This window comes from Rhincodon typus, chromosome 16 (assembly GCF_021869965.1).
Source record: "Rhincodon typus isolate 14 chromosome 16, sRhiTyp1.1, whole genome shotgun sequence".
Taxonomy (NCBI): domain Eukaryota; kingdom Metazoa; phylum Chordata; class Chondrichthyes; order Orectolobiformes; family Rhincodontidae; genus Rhincodon; species Rhincodon typus.
Window position 1 is genome coordinate 41,117,139 of NC_063347.1, and position 27,886 is coordinate 41,145,024.

Genomic DNA, 27,886 nt, shown 5'->3' on the forward strand with positions numbered 1-27,886 from the left:
CACAGTGACCTAGACCATGCATTAATTCAAAAGTATATATCCAATTGGCTAAGGCACAAATAAAGGTGTTATACTCATAGTTGTCTCTAGGGATCAATGCACATGACCTTCCTGGTCTAGTCATTTACATTCCCATTTGTGCAAGAGTTAGTGTAAAACACACTAAAACCTCAGAACTACTTGGAAATTTCTTTGTAGTGTACAAGAAGACAGCTGAGTGGCAATCTTTTGTAGCTGATGGGGGTCAAACAGGCATGAGAAGAATACTGCTTGGTTCTATCACTTAACTCTAATAACCTATTACAGACAGGTGAAAGAAGCAAGCAATATTCATAAAATTAATAATTATTAAAATTTACATTTGTATTAGATTTCTACAAAATTAACCACTGAGAATTATTTGGGATCAAATACCAGAAGGTGTGGGCATCAAAATGGAGATGATAAATGCAACTACCTCCAAGTTTAAAGTTTTTGAGAAGATTTGTAGCTCGGATCCCATAGCCACAACCAATAAAACTAATGTAACATTCAAAATACCATGCAAGGGCTGTGAAAACATTACATAGGCCATACTGGAAGAAAACTAACAATAAGTATACACGAACAACCAATTCTCACCTGGTCTCAATACACACAGACAAAGAAGAAGGACACAAATTCGACTGGGACAACACATCCATAACAGCATGAGGCAAACAGAGACATGACAGGGCATTCCTGGAGGCCTGGCATTCCAACCGGAACTCTATCAACAAACACAGTGAACTTGATCCGATATACAAACGACTGAAAAACAGAACCGGAAGTAATGCCAACCACCCCAGCAAACCGAGGCATAAGAACATAAGAACTAGGAGCAGGAGTAGGCTGTCTGGCCCTTCGAGCCTGCTCCGCCATTCAATAAGATCATGGCTGATCCTTTCGTGGACTCAGATCCACTTACCTGCGTTCTCACCGTATCCCTTAATTCCTTTATTGTTCAAAAAAAATCTACCTTATCTTTAAAAACATTTACTGAAGTAGCGTCAACTACTTCACTGGGCAAGGAATTCCATAGATTAACAACCCTCTGGGTGAAGAAATTCCTTCTCAGTTCAGTCCTAAATCTGCTCCGTCTAATCTTGAGGTTATGCCCATATAAATAACAAGAGGGACAGAACACCAACGCTTCACCAGGAGGCACACTGACAATGTTACCTAGCAGGGTGACGAAATGTCTGCAACCAAACACACCGGCTCAGTGAGCAAGTCTACAGCCTTACCTCAAAGTTTACTAGCCGGTTTTGAAGATAGAATAGATAAATCCCTAAGCGAAGGAGTCCTCAAGTCTCAGCAGAGCAGTCAAGTATCAATTCTCTCTTTTCTTCTTTCCACATGTGATCACCAGCTGGTCTTAAAACAGCAGCTGCACAACACTGCACAATATTCCAACTTCCACAGCCTTGCATCTTCTCTACCTCCCTAATCCCAAAGATAAGGATCATCAATTCTCATTTATCTCCTCTTGCCTGCAGATCCAGCACAACAACAGGCAAACACAAGGAGAAAGCTAATGATGATAATGTTGAGGAGGATAATTAGAAACATACTGACCAGGAATTGCAGCTACGTGATAGTGTCATCTGTGATAGCTGAGATGGACGTTTCATAGCACTACAGCAGTATAACACCAAAAGCTACACCAAGCTACCAAGAATCAAGTGAAGATAAGAATTTTGTGTAATATGAGCAGCCAATCAAGTCCTATAAATCTGACTCCCAGGTGGCATCTTGAAGGCAAGAATAAGTGCCCTTTTCCTGTGGATAAGGTGTGGAGAAGGCTGAAAATCAAGTTGGTGCTGAGAAAGTCAGATTAAGGTGCACAACAGCAAAAGGAAATCGCAATACTTTTCTATATTTCTTTCTACAGAAATATAATTCAAAAAACTCCTCATTTCTTCTTTCAACAGCAGTTTCTGATTGTAAACTGCCCCAAATGCTGCAGTGGTCCAAATCAGGGAAACATAAGTTGCTTCTCCACTAGCCTCACTTTGCTAGATTCAAATGATGTCACTAGTAACTTGGTGGAGCATTAGCACTGTACTGTAATGAAATGAAGAAATAGTTTATAGGGAATAGCGTTGAGGTAATGTTACTGGACTAGTAATCCCAAAACCTTTCCTAGAGATTTGGAGATAGAAATTTAAACCTTACCATGGTAGCTGAGGAATGTATATTTGATAGATTTTTTAAAAAATTGTTCAACTAAAGAGTATCAGTGAAATGTATACACCAATGGATGTAAAAATCCATAAGGTTTATTAATGTCGTTTAGGAAAGGAAATCTACTGTGCTGATCCAGCCTCGCCTATATGGGATTCCAGACTTATTGTAATGTGGCTAACTATTACCCTTCCTCTGAAATGTCTTAGCAAGCTACTTGGTTAGGGACCATAGCGATGGTCAAAAGATGTTAGCCTTGCCAGGAATGCTCACACCCTGTCAATGAATAGAAAAAGCCCCATACTTAAAAGGTTGAAAGCCTCTAAAAATGTCTGCTATTCCATGTAAATGTGTTTGAAATGGTGCATCTTGTTTTTGTTTAATGAGAGACAATTTCAATTATTTTTTAAAAAAATTATATTAAAATAACTGGTTCCATATGGCAGTGAATGCCTCAGCATGCCTAGGTGTCTGGTGGTGATGACAAGCTGCACATCGAGGCAAAGAAACATACTTGGCACCTTTTGTTTAAGTCACTCATACAGTTCCCCTGTGCTACAGACTACATACAGATGAGCAAACAAATGCTTCTTGAGATGTTAGTATAATGCATAAAGTTTGTATTTCACAAGTCAGTCCAAATCCAGTGTTATAAGAACAGCTATATCTTCCTTTTATGAAATAAGAGCTATAAATTTAATGTAATCTAGTGGAATATGCCTTGGTTAATTTTTTACTACTTTTATGCTTTTACTCTTATAAAGGTGATACCTGATTATAAACAAAATCATTACAATCAAATAAAATAATCATTCCTCAGTTACCAAATAAAGGACCTGACATACAGGCTCATGTCATTTCCAATGAACAAGTGACAGAAACTGAAGTGCTTTGCTCTATTCACTCTCTTACCAAATATTACAGACACTGATAAAAATAAAGGCTTCCTTATAGAAATGGTTTATGATTTTGGATATGAAGGTAAAATCTAAGCAGAGCCTAGAAATTGTAAGCCATTAATAAATGTCTTTTTTCGATTTTTGCATATCCTTTAATACAGTACTTTTATACAATGTATTATACAGTAAAAATGCTAAGTGGGATGCAACAATACAATCAAAACACATTGAAATTCTTTTGTCAGATCTTGTCATAGATAGAGCCAATTATAAGAAGTTCAATGTTTGTCTACTGTACCTTCGTACACCAGTTTGCTTCACCACAATAATGGTTTTGATTGTTAAATGCCACTTAACATAAGTTGCGAAAATTTTAACTTCTAGGGTGCGATAATGGCTCTGTGGCTAGCACTCCTGTTGCTGAACCGAAGAGCCCAGTTTCAAGTTGCACCTCAGGACTTATCCTCCATGGAAGAACACTGCTGGTGAAGGCAAGCTGGCATGCAACAGTGCTGGTTCCCAGACTGGATAAATGGGAGGTTGGAGAGGTTGGTAGCAAGAAGATTTCCAACTGAAAAACCACATGCCAAACCCAAAATAAAATGCAGGCTAATTTGAAGCATGACAAAAAGCATTGTGGAGACTCAACTGAACATGGAAATGCTGTTTACATGGTTGATGGCTCCACTGATCAACCCATTTGCACACCCCGCACACATAAATCTGTAAAATAGGGAAAATTAAACAGGCTCAGGTGGAGCAATGGCTGGTATCGTGCAGGAAACCCTTTAAACATTTAGGTTGACAAATTCTAATGAATCTACTTAGTTTGGCAACTGGCACAACAGCAGAGCACTACATAGCTGTCTGTGTGACGTTTGAAATAAAATAGTTATGGACGATGTCCCAATCTCCTCTTTTACAAGCAGATGAGTGTTGGCAGCTGCCTTGAGGGTAATGTGGTATGCAGTGTTCAGCTTTCCTAGCCCACTAATAAGTCTTGAGGGCTATTGTCTAAACTCACTCGTTTATGCTTGGCAGGCAACTACCACGAATTTAAGAAGGAAGTTGAGGGCTGTGCAGGCTCCCCTGCTGAGCAGTGAACATAGCTGCTTGAAGACAGTGTTATGATAATAAGTTTATTTTTGTATTGTAATCTTCACTAATACTGCTTTTTAACATGAGGTTAATTCTTCTTCGGTCATACAGTTGGACAGATGAAGATTGCATGGTAATGTCTCTCAGCCATTCAGGGCTGTTTGACAAAACAGGGACTGCAGTCCCTGTATCCAACTTAAAGCGTGTGCAGTGGTAGATGGCAAAAGTATTGACTATCCTGTCCAGAATGTCCCAAGAATGAACATTTACTGTGCAGGTGTGCCTTTAAAAATATTTGCCTTTTTTTCTTCTAATATGAACTCCTGTGATGAATGGGAAATGCTGGAATTGAGTCCATGAGTTTCTGTAATTTGAACAGAGCCTTCTTTCCATCTGTGGAACTTCTTCACACTGCCTTGCGAGGTTTACAAAAGCAATTGGCACTTTTTCTATCCAGTTGCCTTGGTTTCTGTTGTGGCTTGACTTCAGTTCTGCACCCTCTATGGTGCTGCCTGGCCACTCTGGAGTCCTACAATGTCCAGAAAGACAGTTGTCAGGTTAAGAAAGAATTCAGAGCTTGCCCATGACACAGTCGATATCCTGCAGTTATGTTTTTTTTCAATCTGTAACTTGATCTGATGATTCAGGTTGTCTGAAATGCCCTCTCTGCTGTTTGTAATGCCATTCTCCTTGCTGTGGACTTTTGTGGGGCTTTCCACTCCGTAGTTCAGTATCTGGATGAACCTCAATGTCTGTCACTTAGTGCTGCCTGCACCTTTGCCTCCAGCTCTGTTTGTTTAGTCACTGCCACCATCATGTAATAACGTGAATTCTATATTCTGGTGAATTAACTGCAACAGGTTTTACTGAATACAACCATATAGACAGGTCAGTACGAAAGCACACCTCATCTAAAGTCTTGCAGACTCAGACTCCAGTTCCCTGCGATCTGACATCACTATGGCATAGATCCTTTGGAACACAATGGTAGCTATTGCTAGCGCATAACTAAGACAATACAATTAACTCCACAGCTGCTACCAAACTTGAAACAGTAGTCCCAGGGTTGATTAACAGCAGAAATGGGATTAGGCCCTTAAATCTGTACTAATTAACCACTTAAGAACCTTAATTAGCTTCCAGAAGCAATCTATGAGCCTTCCTGTCTGCACTTAGAGGTAGAGAGGTGGTGTAGATTACCCACTCTGTACCCTCCCACCCAATCAAATACACACCTCATTAAATTCCACTGACTGTGTCTTCTCAAGCTTATTCTAGGACATCATTCCTCACAATAACTTACCTACAGTTGCGCTGAATATATTCTGTCTATGCACTTCCTCACACCCCTATATGTCAACCACCACTGAAACTCAGCTTCTTGTTTATGAAATGACATGCTTTTTCCTCATTGTCACCCTCAACAGGTGCTGTCCATTCATTTGTTCAAGATATGCCATTATTCTCCATCCTAAGTCTCTTCTTCCCTCCATTCAGAATTAAGCACAAAACACCATGAACAGGCAGAGAACCAGAAGTGGGCCATTATCAATCTTTTAACAGCAGATGAGGTTACGTTGGACATTAAATAAGTCTTACCATGGCTGGTGACCAGCAGGCTGTTGACATATAAAAATATCATACAGCCACATGGCACTCAACACTCTGTCGTGCTGACCTGATGTCAGCAGCAAGTGAAGTATGATCAGAAACATTGTGATCAGTTAACAATTTTAGCTTGACAATTTTAATTTATTGCCCTTAGTCTCCCATGAGGCCTCCAAACATCTCACAGGAGGCATTGTAGGAGGACAACGAGGACCGCTTGGAGGTGTTGCTCCCTCTGAGGTGAGCTCTGAGGGTGCACCATCTACTGCAGAAACAAATCCTCATGCTTTAGTTGGGTTGACACCTGGGGATTCCCACAAGTCAAATGAACAGGGCAGAAGGTGAAGGCAGGAACAGCAATGAGAAGGACATAAGAAGCTCCAAGTTTTACTCAGCTAGATGCAGATTCTGAACATCATGGGTGGGCGGGTGGGGGGAGGTGAGTAATCCTAGAGCAGTACCATTGCAGTTCAAGTGTGCTGGAAAAATGAGCATCACTGACAATGGACCTTCTCCATTAAAAGAGTGCATGAAGCATCAAACATGGCAAGTAAATGAGTATCACACTGACCCTAATCGATAGTTTGCACACAATAAGTAACATCTTAAATAAGATTAATGAAGCCCTAGCCTTGGCTGTTCATCACCTCACTGATCTGCAGCAAACTGCTCTCCTGCTCATTCCTAGCAGGGATGAATGGGTGGACTATCAGGGTGATGGTTGCGAAAGAGAACATGGAAGTGGTGAGTTTGGTCACAATCAGCATTTTGTCTCATTTTATTCCCAGCCGCCCAGGCCTCTGAGGGCTGTGCATGGTAAGGAGAATGCTGCGAGTGGCATGCTGATGCCATCTGCCGTGTGCGGTACATTACAGCAGCTATGCACAAAGCTTAAAGGGAAACCTGATTACAATGCTTCCACTTCTCACCTATTGCCACAGGCAGTATCACACACACTGCCACTTGTTCCAATTACCAAGTCTGTACGTGCACTAGTGATGTAGTTTTTGGCAATACACTCAGGACCTCCAAAGCCCACAGGAATTTTGCCAAGATGCTCTTGGCCATCAGACAGTTCCTTGAAAGTGGAGTTACAGGTAGACAGGGTGGTGAAGAAGGAGTTTGGCACGCTTGCCTTCACTGGTCATAACACCGAGTATAGGAGTTGGGATATCATGTTGCAGTTGTACACGACATTGGTGAGGCCACTTTTGGAATACTGCATACAATTCTGATCACCATTCTAAAGGAAGGATGTTGTTAAAGTTGAGAGGATGCAGAAAAAATTTTACAAGGATGTTGCCAGGACTGGAGGGTTTAGCTATAAGGTAAGGCTGAATAGACTGGGGCTATTTTCCCTGAAGCGTCTGAGGCCGAGGGGTGACCTTATAGAGGTTTATAAAATCATGAGCGGCAATCATAGGGAGAATAGCCAAGGTCTTTTTCCTAGAGTGGGGAAGTCATAGAACCGCTACAGTGTGGAAACAGGAATGATATTTTTGACTACGTTGTTAAATATTTTGAGGTAACGGACATTGGTTAAGGCCTAAGATCACATATAGGGACAAATCAGTGTCAAAAGAGTATAAAGAGAGTCACAAGTGGGACACTAGTATAGTATTAGGAGGCTGAGATCCATAAGACTACATTCTGTGAGTGAACCTACTATTAAGGAAAACAAAGACCTTGCTACCTGTTTCATCGTCTGGCTCGGATCCATTCAATTCTGCTGCATGCTGCAGAACCTCCCACCATGAAGGGGCAGCCCTTGAAACAAGTGAAGTGGAGGGGAAACAGAAAAAAGGAGAAAGGCTATCTAGACTTGACCCTTCTGTCTGTACTGCCCACAAAAGAACTATCCAAAACTGACAGCAATGAAACTAATCCCAACTCTCAGTTTACAAACTGACCAACAGCTTACCTTTCATATGTCCATTTTGACAAGGAATGCTTGTGACTAAAATAAGAGAATAAACACCACGATATAATCAACGTTTTAATCAAATAATTCCAAACTGCATTGGAAGGGCAATAAATACACTTGTGCATTTGATAACTATCATGGGTGCCTTTGACTGGCCTTGTATTCCTACTCAAGGTTTCAACAGAGTTTGTGTGGCCTCATCTTCCAGTGAATTGGCGCACGTAGTATCCTTGCCCCTGCCCTAGATGCAGCCAAAACCAGCCTAGTATCTCGCATGCGCAGCTCCCAATTCAAAGTCATCATCTACATTACAGACAGTTTCAGTTTTGGAGATTGGTGTTGTGCAGACATTATGTGGACATTTGGGTCTTCATGATCACTATTTCCTTGTTATTCCTCCACTGCTGATGGAGTCAAAACTACCACTTTTCAGACATCTAATAGGGAGAAAAAAGGCAAATGAACAAAATTGTTGCACATGGAAAGGGAGAAAGTAGGACATGCATGCTTCTATCATCTGTAACTTGTAAATCAAACTGTCTGTGGGATCCGGAGTGCAGGATATGAGAGCTAGAATTAGATATGAAGACACCCCCACTTCCAGTGGTTTTTGCCTTTCTGCTGGCCGTGGCCTCAGCCATAAATATTCTAACAACTGCCATCACCATCTCCTCCCTGCGAATCAAGCTATACAGGTACATCTGCCAACTCCAGTTATACATTACACAGTCCAGAAAGATCATGTGATTGTATTAGTAATTGTTATTCAATCTATTTCACTGTGATAACTTCTATTTTTGATTAATGGGGGAGAAGGGGGTGGAGAAAAGCAGTATATTATGCTGTGAAATGTGAATGTGAGGGTGATTTATTGAAAATTAGAGTTCCAGTGGAATGTTAGTTAGCTATAAGTTTTAGCAGAGATTGTTGGTAGGCTGATTGATGAGTGAATTCAGCAATGTCTGGAGCAGGCGGCAATATACAGCATTTGAAGATGCATTAATTGACTCTGACTGCCTGTGTGAGGCCACTCAATGTCTTAAGGCAATGCATCCAGATCCTCAGGGCCTGACTCCTGGCTTTGGCCCTCAAGCAATATGCTGCCTATGCTTTGCATGTATGTGGTTGAAAGATCCTCTGCTACATCCTCCAGGAAGGTATCCTCTGCAAAATCTTGGAGCCTGCATGATCTTGTGTGTGTGTGCCATTCTCCTGTCATCCCCAGGTCAGATGCAGCTCCGAGTAATTCCAGCACTGCTCTAGCCATAATGCAGCTTGCAGGCTTGTTTAAATCTGCATTAGTTACTCACAATACTGGCCTCCTGCTCAGGCACCCATGCTGTTAGTACTGGCTGGATGTTCAGTGGTATAAAATAGCACAACTTTTATCTTTGCTTGCAGTGCAGACTATAGCACTGGTTAACTGTGCATCATGATGTCTGGATTTGAATTCGGGGGGGTGATCAAATTTAGACCCTTGCATTTCACATTAGCTAAACGCTGCTAACATTATTTCATTAGGCTTTTTGAAATGTCGCCAAGTTTGAAAACTTAATGGCCTGATTAAATTTTTTTGTTTGTTTCAATTACATATCGCTCAAGTAATGGCACATAAAGCAAAACCTTCATATTGTTCAATCAAAACTTAATAATGGCTTAATTTAGTTTATGATGGAAAACCAAGAACAGTGCAGCACACATTTAAGATCATCTTGATTAAATTCAACTCCCCTGAAAGCTTAGCCAATGTGTAACTGAGCCATTCGGAACAAGACAATGCTATGTTTGATGTTCTCAACCAAGATTACAGCGAAGACATTTCAAGCAACCTTGGTCATTTCCCTTCGCACTTCTAACAAGAGGCAGTTTAGCCGTAGTTCAATCATCTTAAGTATGATCTCGTAATAGTTAGAAGAAACTATATCCATGTGGATGCTCAGTGAGAATAGGCTGGGCCCAGCTATGACTCCTCCCATAGATATCCTTTAAAATTGGCCTGTCAATATTAACACATGAATTGGTGGAGAAGCAAAAGCCATGTCTTATGAACCATACCGGAGCATAAGAGTCAAAGCCCTCATGCGAGGAGAGAAATTGGCACAGAAGGTTGAGGAGCAAAAGGTACCAAAATTACAAAACCTCTCATTAAATCACTTCCAGTTTAGATAATGCTTTACAGATGTAACCATTCCTCTTCGCAATATGATATAAACTATCATATTTGAATATATTTTTAATATGATTTATTTTAAGCTTGGTGTTGGATATTGGGTTTGAGGCATATGGATTTTGTGCTAGAACATGCTTTATACTAAAAAGGTAAAGTCACTATAATCCCAGAGGACAATAGGGCTGCTCTCTTGTTAGACAGAAACAACTGATATTAGTTTAACCTGAGGGTCACCATGCCTAGGTGAGAGGTTAGGCTCAGAAGGTGAACTGAACCTTCATTTTTTGGTGTCACTCTGCATCACAAACCAGCAGTACAGTCATATCAGCTAACCAGCCCCTACGATAACCAACTCAGGGATTTCCTTCCAAAAATCATGCTATCAGGAAGAAAGCGCTGAGCCAAAATCAGACTCAGGGGAAAATGGATGTTCTCTTGGTTGCTCTTGCAAACCTCCTAGAGGTACAGTCAAAACTCGCATCAGCAAACAAAGAAATTTGCATATAATCACTTGATAAAAATCCAACTCTTAGCATTTTGACATGGATTATTTTCAAACTGGCCAACTAATGACAATTCAATCAACTATAACTTTCTCTGCTCTTCAACAGAAAGAAAGAGTTATATATTCCCTCAGAATGTCCTAAATTATTTGCCATTGTATATACTATTGCTTTGTAGGAAAATAGCCAACTTGACCCTGGCAAGGCCCTCCCAACAGCATGGAGGTGAATGTTTATTTACCAATTTTGTACTGTTGGATAAGGAATAAAGATCTTTGCAAAGTCACTGGGAGACCTCTCTGTTTTCTACAAACAAATTGTCAAGGCATCTTTTACATTGATGCAACTAAGCACAAGGGTCTTTGGTCTGAAAGGCTGTCTTGAAGAATGACAAGCTCCGTTACTGTCATACTATTAATTCATGTTTTCACTGGAGATTTCTTCAGAGGTTCACCCAATCAGCTGTTCTAATTTCAGACAGCATCCTGCAGACGTACGTTTCTGTGGGTTACGCTGATCTTTCACCACAGCTAAAGTAACCCACCAGGAGAGCCCCAAGCAAATTTCTGGGTTAAGTGGGACTGGAGTCCACAATCCTTAAGGTACTAATTCATGCTGTGACACATATCCAAAGAGCTGGTTGATCTTTCCAGTATTTCACATCAGTGGTCATTCTTTGTGTGTGAGCTTCGGTAGTGCCAGCAGGATGTTTCACCGGAGGAATATCACAATCCTTTGCTCATTTAACATTCATGTGTCCATTTTCCCCACGGGTGTCATTAGACAATGACTACAAATAAAGCTCTTGGTTTTGGAAGTTCCTGAATTTTACTTAGGAGTCAGAAAGTTACCAATTCTCCACAAAATATGCCAGGCTATGATCTGTATGAATCACATTGGTATTCATGTGCCTAAACTCATCACAAAGAATAATATTCCTGGGATGCGGATGGTGTAAAACTCAGTATTGAGAATGTTGCTAAATGTCATAATGAGATGGTTATACTCTTTCTTGCTTTTCATGATTATGGCTGGAAGTTCCATGGTGGAAATTGTACTTGCCACTTATTAGCCAATTCCCAGAATGTTGTCTGAGATTAGATTTATGGAAGGTTTCATTGCTTTAGGAACTAAAAACAGAACTGAACACAGCAAGCATTAGTACACAGACCCAGATTAGATCTCACAATTAACAAAATCTTTGATAAAGCAGCTGAAGACAGTTATGTCAAGAACATTGCCTGGAGAAACTCCAATGTTGTTGAAATGATTGTTCTCCAATGACCAAAGCATAATCACATATCTAGTATGATAATAGCCACTGGAGAGTTTACCCTATCATCACCACAGACTTCAGTTTTCCTCAAGACTCTTGAGGCTTACACTTTGTTGAATGCTGCTTTACGTTGAAAGATGACCTTCTCACGTCACCTAGAGAACTTACCTTTTATGTCCATCTTTGCTGAAGGCTGTAATGAAATTTTTGTGCCGGGTGTAGCTGACAGAACTGAAATAAGCAGATTGTTGATAAATAACTCTCACCTAATAATGCTGTTGACAACTCCTTACATAATTTGCTAATAATTCAGAGTAGACTATTAGGGTAATAATTGTCTGGGTTAGATTTGCCTTGCTTTTTTGTGGACAGGATGTACCTGAAAGTTTTTACATACAGTTGAGGGTTTTTGTTGTATGGGAACAATTTGGTTAGAGATGCTGCAATGTCTGCAACAGTTTTTGGTGTGTCCAGTGCACTTAGTCATTTCTTGATATCAAGTAGAGTGAATCTAAAGATTCAAGTGGAGTAAAGCTAAAGATGGCATCAGTGACAGTGGAAAGATCAAGTGGGTGCTGAGAAGAATCTTTGTCTTGACAGATTTGGCCAGAGATGACTTTGCACTCAGTGAACCAGTTGGTTCTTACAGCTCTAAAACTGCCATGGTGGAACTGAACCCTCATTTTCTGGATTGTCAGTTCAGTACCCTAACTGCACCAGTGTATCTGATCAAGTGTAAATTGTGTCGAGCTAGCAAACTCTGTTGTACTTACATGGGAAATTCCTGAATAAGCTTGGAGGAGAGAAGGCAGAAGGCAGATGCAATATGCCTCCTAGCGGCATTAAGAAACTTCAGTTGAGTGTAAAAGCAATAAGTGGTTTTGACGCAATTCTACGTAACAGCAAATGAAAAAGGGACTACTTATGCAGATTCCAGATTTCCACACATATGAAAAGACTGATAAACCAATTTTAGTCTAAAACGTCTGGTAAAGAGGTGTCGGTGGAAGCCTGATTTACACCAACATGATTTCACACTCCATTGAATTCGATGAAGCCAAAAATTGAACAGCAAGTAAACTGAATATTCAAACTCAAAACGTTCCATTCTGGCATTAGGTTGAACTCGAGGTTACAAGCCTGGAATTTCCTGAGTGCTGCGCTTGCTCCATCTCCATAATTTGACTGTAAGTTTGGTGGAAACCAACCTAATTTATGTCAAACTATTGCCAGAATTACAGCAGTCGTGTGGTCACAACCATAGGAAATTTAAAGGCCAAACAAATCTTGTTTAAACATTATAAAAGCAGAAAGGGCTGGATGAACTCAGCAGATCTGGCAGCATCTGTGGAGTGAGAAACAGAGCTAATGTTTGAGTCCCGCATGAGAGTATTGACGCAAAGAAGAGGCATGTTAAATTCAAAATTAAACTCTATTTGTCTCTCCGCAGATGCTGCCAGATCTGCTGTGTTTCTCCAGCACTTGTGCTGTATTTTGAATTTATTTATTTATTGAAATGTTAAGTTACACAAACAATATTTCTGTTTATTCATTTCCATTAAATGCTTACTGTTAAATATATGGTCAAGGTCAAGCTCACTTAACTGTATGGTTGTGACAGCATACACATGCAATGCATTTTTAGTCATGAAATTAATGGCCTCTGTTCGCACCTTCACAGATGTTAGTCTAGTGACTAGCAATTCATTAGTTTTAAGAATGAATGATATGCATTAGTCATATGTTATCATAAGAGTTTTCAATACTTGGAACATATATCCTAAATTGTGCAAATTTTTTGTGGGTTATCAGCATCAGCTTCCTAGACTCTACACATCAGAATTCCATCTCTAAAGCCCTACACCTCTCCGTCTCACTCTTCTGTGTTAAGATCCTCCTTAAAACCCAGGTGTGTGACCAAATTTTTAAACACACTCCTATCAGATCCTTTTTTAACCTTCCATTCTACTATGTTGTAAGTTTTGTATAAATACAAGTTGTTGTTGTAAACTTTTAAACTGAATAATTGTATGGTGTGTATTTGTTTTAAGTTTTTAAAAGAAGTTCTAAAAATAAATATATCTAGAAGAAACAATTGCTGGTTTAATGTCAACTGTAACTTTATTAATGTAACAATCTTACACAACTTAAAACTAAAACAGGTAAGTATTGAAAATTGTCAATTCTGTCTTTTCTCCCTAGTTTTCTTTCTTAAATTCTCTTTTCCGCATTTTCATTAAAAAGTTTTATTTTCCTCAATTCCATTTATTTATTTATTGAAATGTTAAGTTACTCAAACAATATTTCTGTTTATTCATTTTCATTAAATGCTTACTGTTAAATATATGGTCAAGGTCAAACTCATTCTAATAGTAATTTTTTTGAGCATGAAAAATTCAAAGTCCAGAAGGAATGAGACAAAGGGGAGGTGAAGTATAAATTAACAAGAGTCTTAACTGAAGATGGAACAAGCTTTGCAAATTGAGTAGTCAATTACCATTAGCTTATTCTTATATAATACCGTTGGACAAACAGCCCATTAATAGCATTATGGAGAACTCTGCCACAATATGGATGTTAAGTTCTGAAGTGAACACTGAAGTTATTGTTACTTCTCCACTGATGCTAGAGATCTGAGTTCACATCAATCTTCTCCCCCATTTAATTGGGGAACAATATCACACACATACTTTCTCTGGATAAATCAGCTGTGACTAGAAACTAAAAGTGCAGGAAAACAGATGTCATGCAAGTTAGAAGAAAAGTATCACTTCCTGTTTAGTTGTAATTAATGTTTATTATAGCTGAACTTATTAACGATGTGCTGATTTGAATGATTTATTGTCACTTGTATTTAACAGTGAATATCAACTAAAATACAGTGAAAAGATTCAACTGTCACCCACAATCTAGCACCATTCTGAATATTTAAGAATGAAACAGAAAGAGAGTCTATCTTTATTCTGCTGCTTCTGCAATGAGTCCTGAGCTGGCTCACCAATGACACCTGCACTGCCACCCCTCCTCCACCACCTCGCTGCCATCTATGCTGGACCAACCAACATAGGAATCACCACTCTTCAGGTGCTGTCTTTTTGTCACTGGGCCCACCTTGCCGATGTCAGGTCCCATGCTGAACCCACACTCACCCCGCAACCAGGATTACCTGGCTTTGCTGCTGCCTCGCCAGGAACCAGGAGTCCCGGCTCTGGGCATAGCACACTGCCGCTACTGTAGCTGCTGCCCTTACCAACACCAGGAGTCCCCGTTCTGTGCCTAATGCAACCAGCAGTCCCTGGCTCCACTGCCAGAGCAGGCCCTTAGAAAGTTACAGTACAACAGAAGCATACAATGTTGGTGAAGGGTGGGGGTTGCCTTATTCAGGTATTGCTGAGGCAGGCAGAATGGGTTGAGGCAGTAGTAGAATTTACACCTGGATGTAGCAACTTGGGTCCAGGAAGCCTGGCCCCTCTAGCAAACATTTTGAAGGCAGAGGTAGATAGATTCTTGATTACCATGGGGATGAAATATTATTGGAGCTATGCAGGAATATAGGCTTGAGGTTAAAATCAGGTCAGTCGTGAGCTTATTGGATGGTGCAGCGGGCTCAAAGGGCTGAGTGCCCTAGCTTTGTTCCTTCTTCATATGCTCATAAAACAATTAAGGTGCCAAGATGCTATTAGGAGATTTGTGTTGGGAATTAAAGCCCATAGCGGGCAAGTTAACAGATTTGGTTGGGAATTCCACGTTAAGATTTAAACATTCTGCCTCTACTCCTTCAATGCCACCACCAACACACACATGAGAATGGACATATTTGGGTAAGGTTGTTTAAGTTTATAACTCCTCTCCATTTTTGATTGCTGCATTTTAAACGGGGTTCTGCAGATGTGTAAGTAAGTGGACGGACCTGACATTTGCAAATGATAATGGAGATGTTCTGCTTGCATGGACAGTTGTTTTCTTTAACAAATACTGTCCCAGGCAAAACAGGTTTTATTCCTGGTTTCGGTATAGGTGGGAGAAATTTTTATTTCTGAATAGGGAACTTCAAATGGACTTCTTCTTAATCCTTTTTAATCGGTCCTTCTTATTACAAACTCTGCTGTCTCCTTTTGAATTTTGTTTCAATTAAAAGATGTGTCATAATCATGTGAGCATGGAGATTTAGTTTCCCTTAATTCAACTTCCCTGTTTGTTCAGGACGAAGGTTTATGTTCTTTTTCTTCGCATCTGGTTATTTATTTCACCAACTAAAATGTAGTTAACTAAATTATACTGTAACAGTAAGGGACCAAAGATTTTCTTAAGTTTAGACATAGCAGGTTTATTACCTGCTAACGCCAAGGAAAATAATAAAGACACACACACACACACCAAGTTAAAAGGATATTGTATTAAGTAGAAATGAAGATAAAAGAACATGTAACCTAGAGCCTTTTGGGTCTCCTTAAGGCATAAATGTTGACTCTGAGAGCACATTGATTGATTTCTGGAACCTCCAGCAATAGAGAATATTAGGGTTATCTTTTAATATCTCACTTTCCTCATGTTTCTTTACAGTGGGTGTGGTCACCAGGCTTTTACTCTCTCTCTCTCGTCATTTTAATTGAGTTTAATTTAATTTTAATTGAATAACTAGAGTAATAGAGAAGGCTTTCATGTGTAGATTAGGTGGATTGGCCATGCTAAATTGCCCATCGTGTCCAGGGATGTGCACCTAGGTGGAGTAGCCACGGGAAATGCAGCATTACAGGGATAGGGTAGGAGGTGGATCTGGGTGGGATGCTATTCAGAGCAATGGTATGAACTTGACGGGCCAAAGAGCTTGCTTCCAAACTGTATGGAATCTATGATTTTATGAAGGAATCAAGTGTGGGAAGTTGTGGTAAACCAAAGCAAACAGACATGAAAGAATGGTGTTAATATGGGTAATTATAGACAGGCCATGACAGGAAGGAATGGAGATAAGTCATCATTACCCACATTGTTCAGGTCCTAGAAAAATTCAGCCTTACAAAACAATAATAGGACAAAGCTAAAGGTTCTATACTTGAATGCACATGCCATTTGAAACAAAAGAGATGAACTGATGGTATAAATAGAAATACAATTGTATAATCATTACAGAAATATTGCTGCAGGCTAACACAGATTGGGACTAGAATATTTAACGCTCAATGACATTTGTGATGGAATAAAAGGTAGAAACTGGTGGGGAACCGGCTACGTTAATTAATGATGGTGTTTGCACAATCAAGAGGGATAAACTAAGTTCAAACAACCAGGATGTAGAAGCAGTTCGAGTAGAGATGAGGAATGATAAAGGCAAGAAGTCACTGTGGACATGGTGCATAGGCCTTCCAAGAGAAACCACGCAGTATGATAGATACAAAGGAAAAAATAGTGCAAGCTTGTGAGAAAGGTACAATCAGGGTCTACACATAGGCTGCAAAAGATGGGCAAAGGTGGTCTTGCTAAGGAGTTCACAGAATGTATGAGGGACAGTTTTATTTTTAAACAGTAGTTCTGGAGGCAAGCAGAAATCAGCCTATTTTAGACCTCATATTAGATTAATTACAGCCTCATAGTTAAGGTGCTCCTTAGTAGCAGCAATCATGATATGACTGAATTTTACATTCAGTTTGAAGGAGAGAAAAGTGGATATAAGATTAGTGTTTAAAACTTTTTTAAAAATGCATGGCGGCATGAAGCAGAGCCAGCTAAAATAAACTGGCAAATCCTGTTAAGAAATCAGAGAATAAAGATGCAGCAGCAAACATTAAACGGAACATTTAAGGATGCACAGAATAGATACATTCCACCTGAAAAAAAACATTCCATTGGCAAACCCACAATGCTTTCTTTACTAAAGAAATTTCGACTTGAAGAAAAAGCACATACTTGCACAAAGATGGGTGGCAGATTAAACACAACATTTAAAAAAGCAAAAAATAATATGGACAGAAAAACAGAGTATAAGGGAAAGCTAGTTAGAAATATTAACAAAAAATGGTAAAAATTTATACACATTTATAAAAGAATGAAAAAGTGAGCATTGATGCTATAAAAAGTGACTCTGGGAAATTAATAATGAAAAATGAGATAATGGCAGAAAAATTGAACAGATCTTTTGCAATGACCGTCACTACTGAGTGTTAAGTGTAACATCCCAGAAACAGCAATGAATCAGCAAATAAAAAACAGAGGGGAAGCAATGGCCGAGTGGTGTTATCACTGGACTGTTAACCCAGAGAGCCAAGTAATGTTCTGGGGACCTGGGCTCGAATCCCGCCACAGTAGCTGGTGGAATTTGAATTCAATAAATACCTGGAATTAAGAGTCTAATGATGACCATGAATCCATTGCCAGTTGTTGAAAAAACCCATCTGGCTCACTAATGTCCTTTAGGAAAGGGAACTGCCATCCTTACCTAGCCTGGCCTACAAGTGACTCCAGACCAACAGCAACATGGTTGACTCATAACTGCCCTCGGGGCAATTAACGCTGGCCTGGCCAGTGATGCCCTCATTCATGGATGAATAGAAAAAGAAAGTATAATCAGGGGAATTGATATTGAACAAACTGTCGGAGCTGTAGACTGATAAATCCGTGGATCCTGATGGATCTCCTCCTAAGGCCTTAAAAGCAGTGTCTAGTGTGGTAGAAGCAAATTACTGCAGATCCTGGAGTCTGTACTGAAAACAAAAAGTGCTGGAAATCACAGCAGAACGGCATCATCCATGGACAGAGGGCAAGCTAATGTTTTGAGTCTAAATGACTCTTCAGAGCTTAACAGTCATCTAGACTTGAAACGGTAGCTTGCTCTTGGTCCATGGATGCTGCCGTCCTGCTGTGATTTCCAGCACTTTTTGTTTTCAGCACAGACTCCAGCATCTGCAGTAATTTGCTCCTACTGCACTAGACACTGCCTGGCCCATTGTGATTTCCAATGCTTTTAGTCTTCAGTGTCAAGTGTATTGGTTTTAAATTTCCAGTATTCTGTAGAGTCAGGGAAGGTTCTGTTGGATTGGAAAATAGTAAATCTGGCTCTTTTATTCAAAAAGAGAGGGAGAAAGAAAGCAGGGAACTATAAGCCAGTTAGTTGAAAAACTGTCTTAGGGAAGTTGTGATAACCTATTATAAAACATGTTATAGCCAGAACTTATAAAAACTCAAGGTAATCATGCAGAATGAATATAGTTTTGCGAAGGGAAATTAATGTTTAATAGTTTTATTGGAGTTCTATGAACAACATGTGTTGTAGATAAAGGGGAACCAGTGATTATACTGTACACAGATTTCCAGAAGGCATTTGATAAGGTATCATATCAAAGTTTATTGTGAAAAATAAAAACTCATGGTCTTGGTATAGACAGAAGACTGGTTGGCTATAAGGAAAGCACGCAGGCATGAATGGGGCATTTTCTGGTTGGCAAGGCATACCACATAGATCAGCGTGTTGGGTACTCAACTTTTTAAACACAATGTAAATGATTTAAATGAAAAAAACTAAATGTATAGTTTGGAAAGTAAGTTGTGAAGAGTACATAAGGAGGCCACAATAGGCTACAGATAAGTCAAGTGAGTGGGCAAAGATTTGATAATTGGAGCATGGTGTGTGAAAATGTGATATTATCCATTTTGATAGAAAGGATCCAAAAACAAGCATATTATTTGAATGGTGAGAAATTGCTATGAGAGCAGAGGGATCTGAGTGGTCTAGTTCATGAATTGTAAAAGGAGTTATACAGCAACTATTTAGCAAGTTTTAGAGATTTTTTTATCTTGACGGCAATGGTGAGATCACATCTGGAGTACTGTGTATAGTACTGGCCTCCTTATTTAAGAAGATGTAAGTATGTTGGAAGCAGTTCACAGAAGGTTTACTGGACTAATACATTGAATTAAGAGGGTTATTTTATGACGAAAGATTGGACATGCTAGAGTTATATTCGCTGGAATTTAGGAGAGGCATCTTGGTTGAGATATAAAAATTGTTAGTGTTCTTGGCAATGTGGGTGTGTCCTTTCGTGGGAGAATCTAGAACAAGGGGTCTTTGTTTAAAAACTATTTAAGACAAAGGTTTCTCACAGAGCATCATGAGTCTTTGGAACTCTCGTCCTCAAAAGGTGGAAGCAGAGTATTTGATTTTTTTTTAAGACAAAGGTAGATAAATTCTTGATAAGAATGGGTGTGGAATGCTATTGAGGTAGGTAGGAATGTGGACGCATCAGATCAGCAAATGGTGGAACAGGCTCTGTATGCCTTACTCCTGCTTCTAATTTATCTTTTCTTATGTTCCTGTGCCCATGAAAATCCCAGGTATTAAATCAGACAATGTGATTCAAGATCAGTAGTCCATATTTTACATCATGATAATGAAAACAATACATTGCTCACACTTCTGGATAATCCTAACCTATCACAAACCTATACCGGATTATTTTAACAAAAATCTTCTTTCCAATGGGAACTTCATTCACAAGTCACAGGGCAACTGCAATCATTTAGTAACAATAATTATATACTTTGTTGCTATACAATTTTAGCTGTAAAGGAGGAAACAGAAATGTGCAAAAGATTCTTTCTGCAGACAAAAATTTGCAGAGCTAAGATTCTCCAATGTTAATCATTTTTATTAAAATATACTTACTTTGAGTGACATAACTCTAAAGTCTCATGAAAAATCCTAAAGCTTTCAAAACGGCAAAACATACGGATGGGAGCCACACCCCTTTCCCGGTCTGTTTATGTAATGGACAACGGCTGTTAACACAAACATCAAAGTATCTCAGAAAGGGCAAAAAATTAATTTTCACCTCTCGTTAAAGATGCGTGGGTTTGACGAGGGGGACAAACTTATAACTTCATTGATTGCCCATAATTCTAAAAGAAAACGTACAAAACAATAAAAACTGTTTAATTCAGACAGAACTTCTAAAATCTGGTTCTAATATCTGATATATGTGCTAAATTGTTTTTGACAAGAAAAACATTTTTTAAGTCCCCAATCTTTACTAGTCTAGTATAATTGTGAAAATATATGCAGTCTTTGCAAAGTAACTGTATATCCATAATAACCAATTTAAGTCATTAAAAATGAGCTACATGCAGCACTTGAGAGAAATCTTAAAAATACATAATTGTAGACTAAATTCTACACCACACAAGCAAGAAATGGAGCAGACTGATGCTGTCGCATTGCTTAAATGCATTCTCTTTCAAAAAAAAAATCAGTCTCATCCAAGTTCGACACATATGGATAGCAGCAATTTTACTGTCTTGCTATCTCAACTAGCTTTCTTCACTGGGCACCGTGCCAACAGGGGTAGACCGCCCCTCATTGTCACTTCTATAGTGTGGCGCTTGCACTAACTGCTGTTATTGTAGGCTTCAGGAAATATTCTAACCATTGGACGGGCTCCAGTGCTGTGCAGTAATGAGTTGCAGATTTGAGCCGTTTGGTGTGTATATGCTGGGACAATGCTATGATGTGTACAGCACAGTAGTTCAAATGATGTCTACATAACCTGAAGGAAAAGGACCCTCAGTTTTAAACAGAAAAAGCCTCAGACTTCGAAGAAAGGTCAGGTTTCATTGCCCACTGTGATCTCCATTCAGTCAGCACTCAGAAAAGGCAAAACCACTACAGCATTTGACTTTAATGTGAAACCCTTTAAACCACACAAAGATTTTACATAATTATTATTAAAATGTAAAACATGTTTTCAGATTTTTTAAAAATAACCTTGTGGGTTTCTGTTCATTAAAAGAAAAATTAAACAATACTGAATGCTAATTTACAGGCTATATTTTGGACTCAGTTTATTTCTTAAATACACTAGTATTATTTTGGAAACAATGAGCATTGCCTGAAAAGACCACGTCATGATGTTTTCACCATTGCCTATGCATATGTTTTATAATCCTAGAACAGCAGACACTTTTTACCCATTAAGAAAACGAAGAGTACTTTTAACAGACAACAGTTGTTGGTTACGTCTCAATGTACAGACAATTTTCATGTACCCTAGTCCAAAATATGAGATTTTGTTCCACATCCTGCTACCCAGTTTTGTTTGATAGCTTTTTTGTTTCCACACAAACGAAAAAGCCTCAGAGTACATAGTTCTTGCATTACCTCATGCCTACATGCAATATGTTGACTTCACTTGTTTAAACTACGCATTAAGAAGTTCATTGTGGAACCATGTGGACATAACATCTTCAACACAGCTGCACATCACATAAACCGCAATAGGTGGCAGCAGCCTTCCCATGATTCCAGACAGAGCAGAATATTATTTCCACAATTTTAATGCCCCTGCTTGTAGCAGTGCTACAAAATAAAACTATATTTTTTCCACAGTACTAGTGGACTATCAGCAAGGGTCCAACGCTGTGGTTCCTAATTACCTTCTTCTTCACTCTTGATCCTGTGGCTCCTATAATTAGTTACCTGGGGCTGCAATCCAATTTGAAGTGATGACAAGAAAGTGATCCATGAAAAGTAATAAGTTAAATCCAATTTCAGTCTGCCTCTAATTAAATGCACATGGAACTAATGACTCAACCCTACCATTTCAGTGATAATGTTAATTAGCTAGGTGGGAGTCTCTTTTGTAAGATTCTATGGGTAAACCAAGTAGTGGGGGAAGGGATGTCCATAATTACACGTGACATTTGAGGAAAATTGTAAGCAATTTGCACACTTATGACCAGTCCAGCACAGTTAGTTTGTCTTTTGCCCTTCCTCAAAATGTTATGCTGTACATCAACTTGGAGAATTATGTTATATATCTCCAGGCAATATTTCGCATTCCAAAATGAGAAGCTGATAACATTTTACACAATATCTGCTTCATATAATCCACAAACAGTATTCAAATTTATTTCTGCAAGCAACAAATGAAAACTAATAATGGCAAAAGAAGAATGATACTTTATTCACTTAAAGCAAGAAAAGCCCAAGTCTTAAGCTAAAGAAGGGTCAGCAGATCAAAAATTCAGACCAGCAAACAACAATTTATTGATCCAATTCACGCTAGAGAATGAATATTCCTACACCTTTCAACAATTGACGAATATTAGTTCACTGTAAATAACATTTTTTGCAACTGAATGCAACAGCAAACCCTAAATGATTGGCTCACTTTCACGAATAGAGTTGAAATTGTAAGTCCATTATCCCTACCATTCTTGGTAGGGTGCTGAAGGTAATGATATTAAAGATTATCCAGTGTGCACAAAGATGAATGCAGCTATAGTTTGTGACAGAATATTTGCACGTATTGTCTTGTTTCAGCTGCTGAGGTGTTTCTGGTGTTGGAGGAGGAGGGAAGTAATGTCCAAATTCAGTTTCAATTGTGCCAATCAATTAATTGCAAAGATGAGTTGCTTTGCTGTCATTTAAGTTACTAATTTTTTTTTAGTGCTTCAGTGAAGGATGACATCTGTCAGCGATATGAGATATTTTGCAACAGCCACTCAAAGTTTGCTGCCCACTCACAAACAGTCTCAATATTAGCCCTTCAGCAGCTGACAACCTGAAGCTTGAGTTCCCAGAATTACAAATCTGATTTTAACTAAAAACCTTTACCCAACATATGTTATGTTCACTGTCAAGAAGTCTGTATAGATTATAAATGAAATTTGATCTTCCTTTAAAATATTTGTAAAGTTAACCCAATGAGAATCCAAGCCCAACTGCTGGTTTTTGCAAAAACTACCTGATCTCTGACGTTTAGGGTGGTAAACAGGAGTTGGTTCTTGGTCTCAATCCTGATTGGTGATGAAGGAATAGGGGATGGGGGAAGAGAGGAAACTGTCATATTTGAGATTTTGACAACAGCTCCACCTAATTGCATGGAGTCAGGCTCCCTGTCCAATTAAAGGCAGCAGGCAGGTTCTCAACGCGGGAGGGTCATTCAGACGATGTTTAGCTTGAAAAGAGCACGTGGCTGCAGCAAAAGTTAAGTAACTGAGAGGATGCTTCAACCTGAAGGTACTGCTCATTGTTTTATTTCATAAGTGTAATTATGGAACAGAAAAATCAGCCAGGCCATCACTGCAGGTGGTCTTTGTATTGCTTTGCTGAATGGCCTTATCCTTCTCCTACATCCAGGCAGGCAGGGAAGTTTGTAGGCCTGTCCAGCATGTTCCTGGCCTGTTGGCCAATGGCTACATGCCTCCAGGCAGTCAAACTGCTTCCTGTCATGTCAGGAAGTTGGAAGCCAACAGGAAAGTCCTAGTCAGCCTTCTTTACCCTGGCTAACAAGGCCCTCAGTAAATCTAATCAAGCCCAAAGCTACTTCACAAGAATGGTGGCATCTAGAACAGTGGGTAATTGGCAAGCCAGCCAGCACTGGTATATTTGGACTCATTTTCTGTGCTCAAACAGGTCCAGAAAATTCACCCCATTGTGCACAGATGTCAGTGGAGGACAGGACAAGTTAGGGGAGATGCACATTCTTAAAAAGTGAGAACAAATTTCCAAACATATAATTGAAACGTCATATTTAGCTTTCTTTCTTAAGATTGAAAGTATAATAGCTGATATGAGTCTTTCTTGATCAATAAAATGTCGTAATCCTAGACTGGGTTTAGGGAAATGCGGAATATTTTTAATTTATGATTTTATTGAGACCAATAAAATGGTAGGAATTCATACGACTGGAGAGCATTTCATTTAATGTAGATTCTGAATGGGACAATGAAGAGAACAAAAATCATTAATACAGAATAGATGCAAATATAAATGCCAAAGATCTAAGGCAGCATTAGAATAAATATAGTACACATTTAATTCTTCTTGAATGCATTATTAAAACTCATATTGATAATGATCTCAGATTGGGGGGGGTGTCCAGCCTTGATAAGAATTCACATGGATTCTGTTACAGAATCCACCATAAAAGAGTGTCCTCGATGACAACATTCTTAGTTTGACTATGAATCTGACTGGGTTACTCATTTCAAAGTATTTGAATTTGCACAAATAAGGTGGTCAAAACAGTTAAATTTTTAAAAATTCCCTTCGACAATGAAATATCACTAACATAACAAACCACTTCCTTAGTACCTAGCATCATATTGAGTCTTTATCAATCTTTTATACTAATTATGTTGCATTATTCTAATAAATATGGTACATGGCAGTTGTACACTGACATATTCTTCCCATAATGATTCAAACACACACACTATACATAATCTATAAATATACACTTACCTGTAAGGTTGGTTGCTTGTCATTTCCCTTGGGAGACTTTAACCCACTGGCTTGTTGCTGCAGCAGGAGCTGTCGTGCAACTTGAAAAGCCTACATAAAAAGAGAATAACATTCACCTTTTAACCATAAATGGACCCAATGGGACAGTTTACGACTCCATCACACAAAGAAGGGTTACCACAACTGGCACTTCATACAGTTTGTTTTGCCGCTTAAACCAACGAGCTAACATTCTATTTCTTAAATAGATAGATTAGATTTATTTCGATTGATGACAGTGCCACATATAATTCTGCCAAATTACATTCTGTAAGTCTCTTTAAGCTTAAACAGGGTTTTTATTCAACATAAAGGTATATCAACAAAAAATGTTGTATGCCATTGTCTCCTTTCTCCATGAAAAGAGTATGCCATTTTCAGACTATATTGTTGGATGATTGTCAGGAGATATCAAATTTTCCAAATGAACAATGCATTATGAAGAGCTGGCTAGCATGTTACAATATAGCTAAACCCAAGAATTCCTCATTGCTGTGAGTGGGAGAATAAGAAAATGGGATATATTAAAATATCTTACAAATAAAAAAAATCGAGAGCCAACCTTAATGATATAAAAGGTTCGATTTAGAGAAAATTAATGGCCAGAGCATTGAATGGTAACTTAAAAATACAACGATACTTGGGATAATTAGAATTGAATTAAAGATTTCAGCAAAAGAAATCATACCATAGAATGCTGGCTTTAAAAGATTTGCGACGTACTAAACTATACACTGCTGGAAAAATAAAACCTAGCACAGTCAGTTTTATGCCCAAGCTACTCCCTTTTCCTTCTGATAAATAATCAAACATACACTGTCCAGAATAAACAAAACCAACAAGCTGGGAAATTCGATGACCATCAGAACTATGAAGATACCAACAAAAAACAACCCACAGTTCCCACAGTGACTTTCAGTTCCACACCTACATCAGCATAACATCTGAGTAAATAAATTCAGTCACTCTTTCCATTCCCCTCCCCCATGTGATTACTCCCCTACTATTAAACAAATAGTTTAGACCAGTTCCAAACATCTGACCACTGTTGATCACAAAAGACAACTTTTATGGAGTTAAATTTTATTTTGCAAACATTTATTGCATGTGCTTTGGCAAACTGGCTCTTCTTTGTCACTACCTGTTATTTGATTCTAGTAAGCAAAATTTTTTTGGTTGTACAGTCATCTCCATTATTTACATACAAAATGAACGATTAAATATAAATTGATTCTTTGTAACATTTTCCTTATTCATCAGCATGACCTAATTTACCATCAATTTAAGGTTAAATCATAATATTTGCATATTTCGACAACTCCCCTGTTCAGCTCTTTGGGACAGTTTAATTGGCAGATTTAATTCTGGATATGACACAAATAATTACAGAGTGGGGAAGTTTACCGAAAGATCTTAATGCCTCTAAATTTCCGTTGGCTTGCAGTTGTTCTTTGGCTGTTGCTGTAAAGCGGGGGCTGAAGAATAGTGTAAAGATGTTGAATAAACAGGAAGTGCTATGCAGCTGAAGCACTCTGAAATGAAAATAAACTGGAAGGCTGCCCTTTTTAGCCAGCAAAAGGCCTGTTTCCACAGTAGCAATGCCCATATAAGTAAATGACAAACATAAGTGTACAATAAGCCATCTTGACTTTGTTCTCAAATTTATCTTTGATTCTATTCATGATACTGCTGCTTTCTGTCAGGTGAGTGCCTCAATACAAACAGCTCCTCGTAAAGAAATCCAGTGCCTGCTTTGCAAGACTGCAAGGAAAGACAGCTTGTAAAAGGATGAGCTGCCACACAAATGTTTACAATAAAAATGGAGCAAAATTCCTTTAGAAATCTTATTTCTGTTGTGGCAACTGCCTGCTGGCACACAGAGACTGATTTGCTATTTTGCACGTAGTCTCTGCCTGTCTGTCATCCTGGGTGCTAATGCTCCAGTAAAATAACTCATTGGGAGCTGTCATGGGGATGTTTACACAAGACTGTTCCTTTCTTCGTACAAGGAAAATTTTTCTGGAATTCATCTTCTTTTGATCTCACATTCAAAGCAACACCACTGTGATAGACATACAAGTCTTAAAGCAAATCCAGACACTAGAGATAAACCACCAGAGGCTGACAGACAGCAGTATCTAAAGCTCACAAATGGGGGTAACAGCATGTTGTCTGAATATGTATTATGGCAAAAGAAAGACATATATTAGATGAAGCTGACTGTCCATGTATTAAAGTTCAAGAAAGTGATTATATAAGCAGTACATCATCTTAGAAAAGCAGAGGGAGCATAAGGCAAAGTAACTGTATCATAATGATAGAAGTTTTGTTCTCTCAACTGATAATCCATGTACTTGGGATTCTGAAAACGTCAAATAGAAACTCCAGCACACAGGTGACATATTGTAATGCTGGCTATGAAGATCACTGACATAGTTTACTTATCTTGCTAAACCTTCTCACACCAGCTTATCATAATTAGATTCTCATCCATTTGGAAATGAATGTGAGAAGGCCACAGGCTTTCCCCATAACTTCTGATGCCAACATTGGTTTCTAATTTGGTAATCAGGAAGCCTGTTCTTTCAGCAGTTAGTATTTTCCCTAGTTGGACGTGCCATCTAGTGGTTTGACTGTGAATGCATGAAACAAATTACAGATCCAAAAATCCAGATTTGAAGTGAGGCTTAAAACCTCACCCAACAGTATGCAAAATGAACAAATGAATTCTCTCTAGTTCACTCTTGAAGGCACTGAATCACTGAGTGACAATTCTTCATGGATCCCAGCACTGCTTGGCCATCTTACTCATGTGACAGAGATAGTAGGAACTGCAGATGCTGGAGAATCCGAAACAACAAGGTGCAGAGCTGGATGAACACAGCAGGCCGAGCAGCATCATAGGAGCAGAAAGGCTGATGTTTCGGGCC

At 38.9% G+C, this 27,886-nt stretch overlaps 1 protein-coding gene across 13 annotated transcripts in view; it reads right to left on the reverse strand.

Annotated features, from left to right (window-relative positions):
• The window catches only part of LOC109912391 (forkhead box protein P1-like), a 477,834-nt gene that overhangs the window by 171,467 nt on the left and 278,481 nt on the right, over window positions 1-27,886 (reverse strand). For all 13 annotated transcript variants that reach the window (XM_048606339.1, XM_048606346.1, XM_048606350.1 and 10 more), the window contains one exon: window positions 24,918-25,007. In XM_048606339.1, coding sequence (XP_048462296.1) covers window positions 24,918-25,007 — 90 coding nt within the window. The remainder of the gene's footprint in view (window positions 1-24,917; window positions 25,008-27,886) is intronic.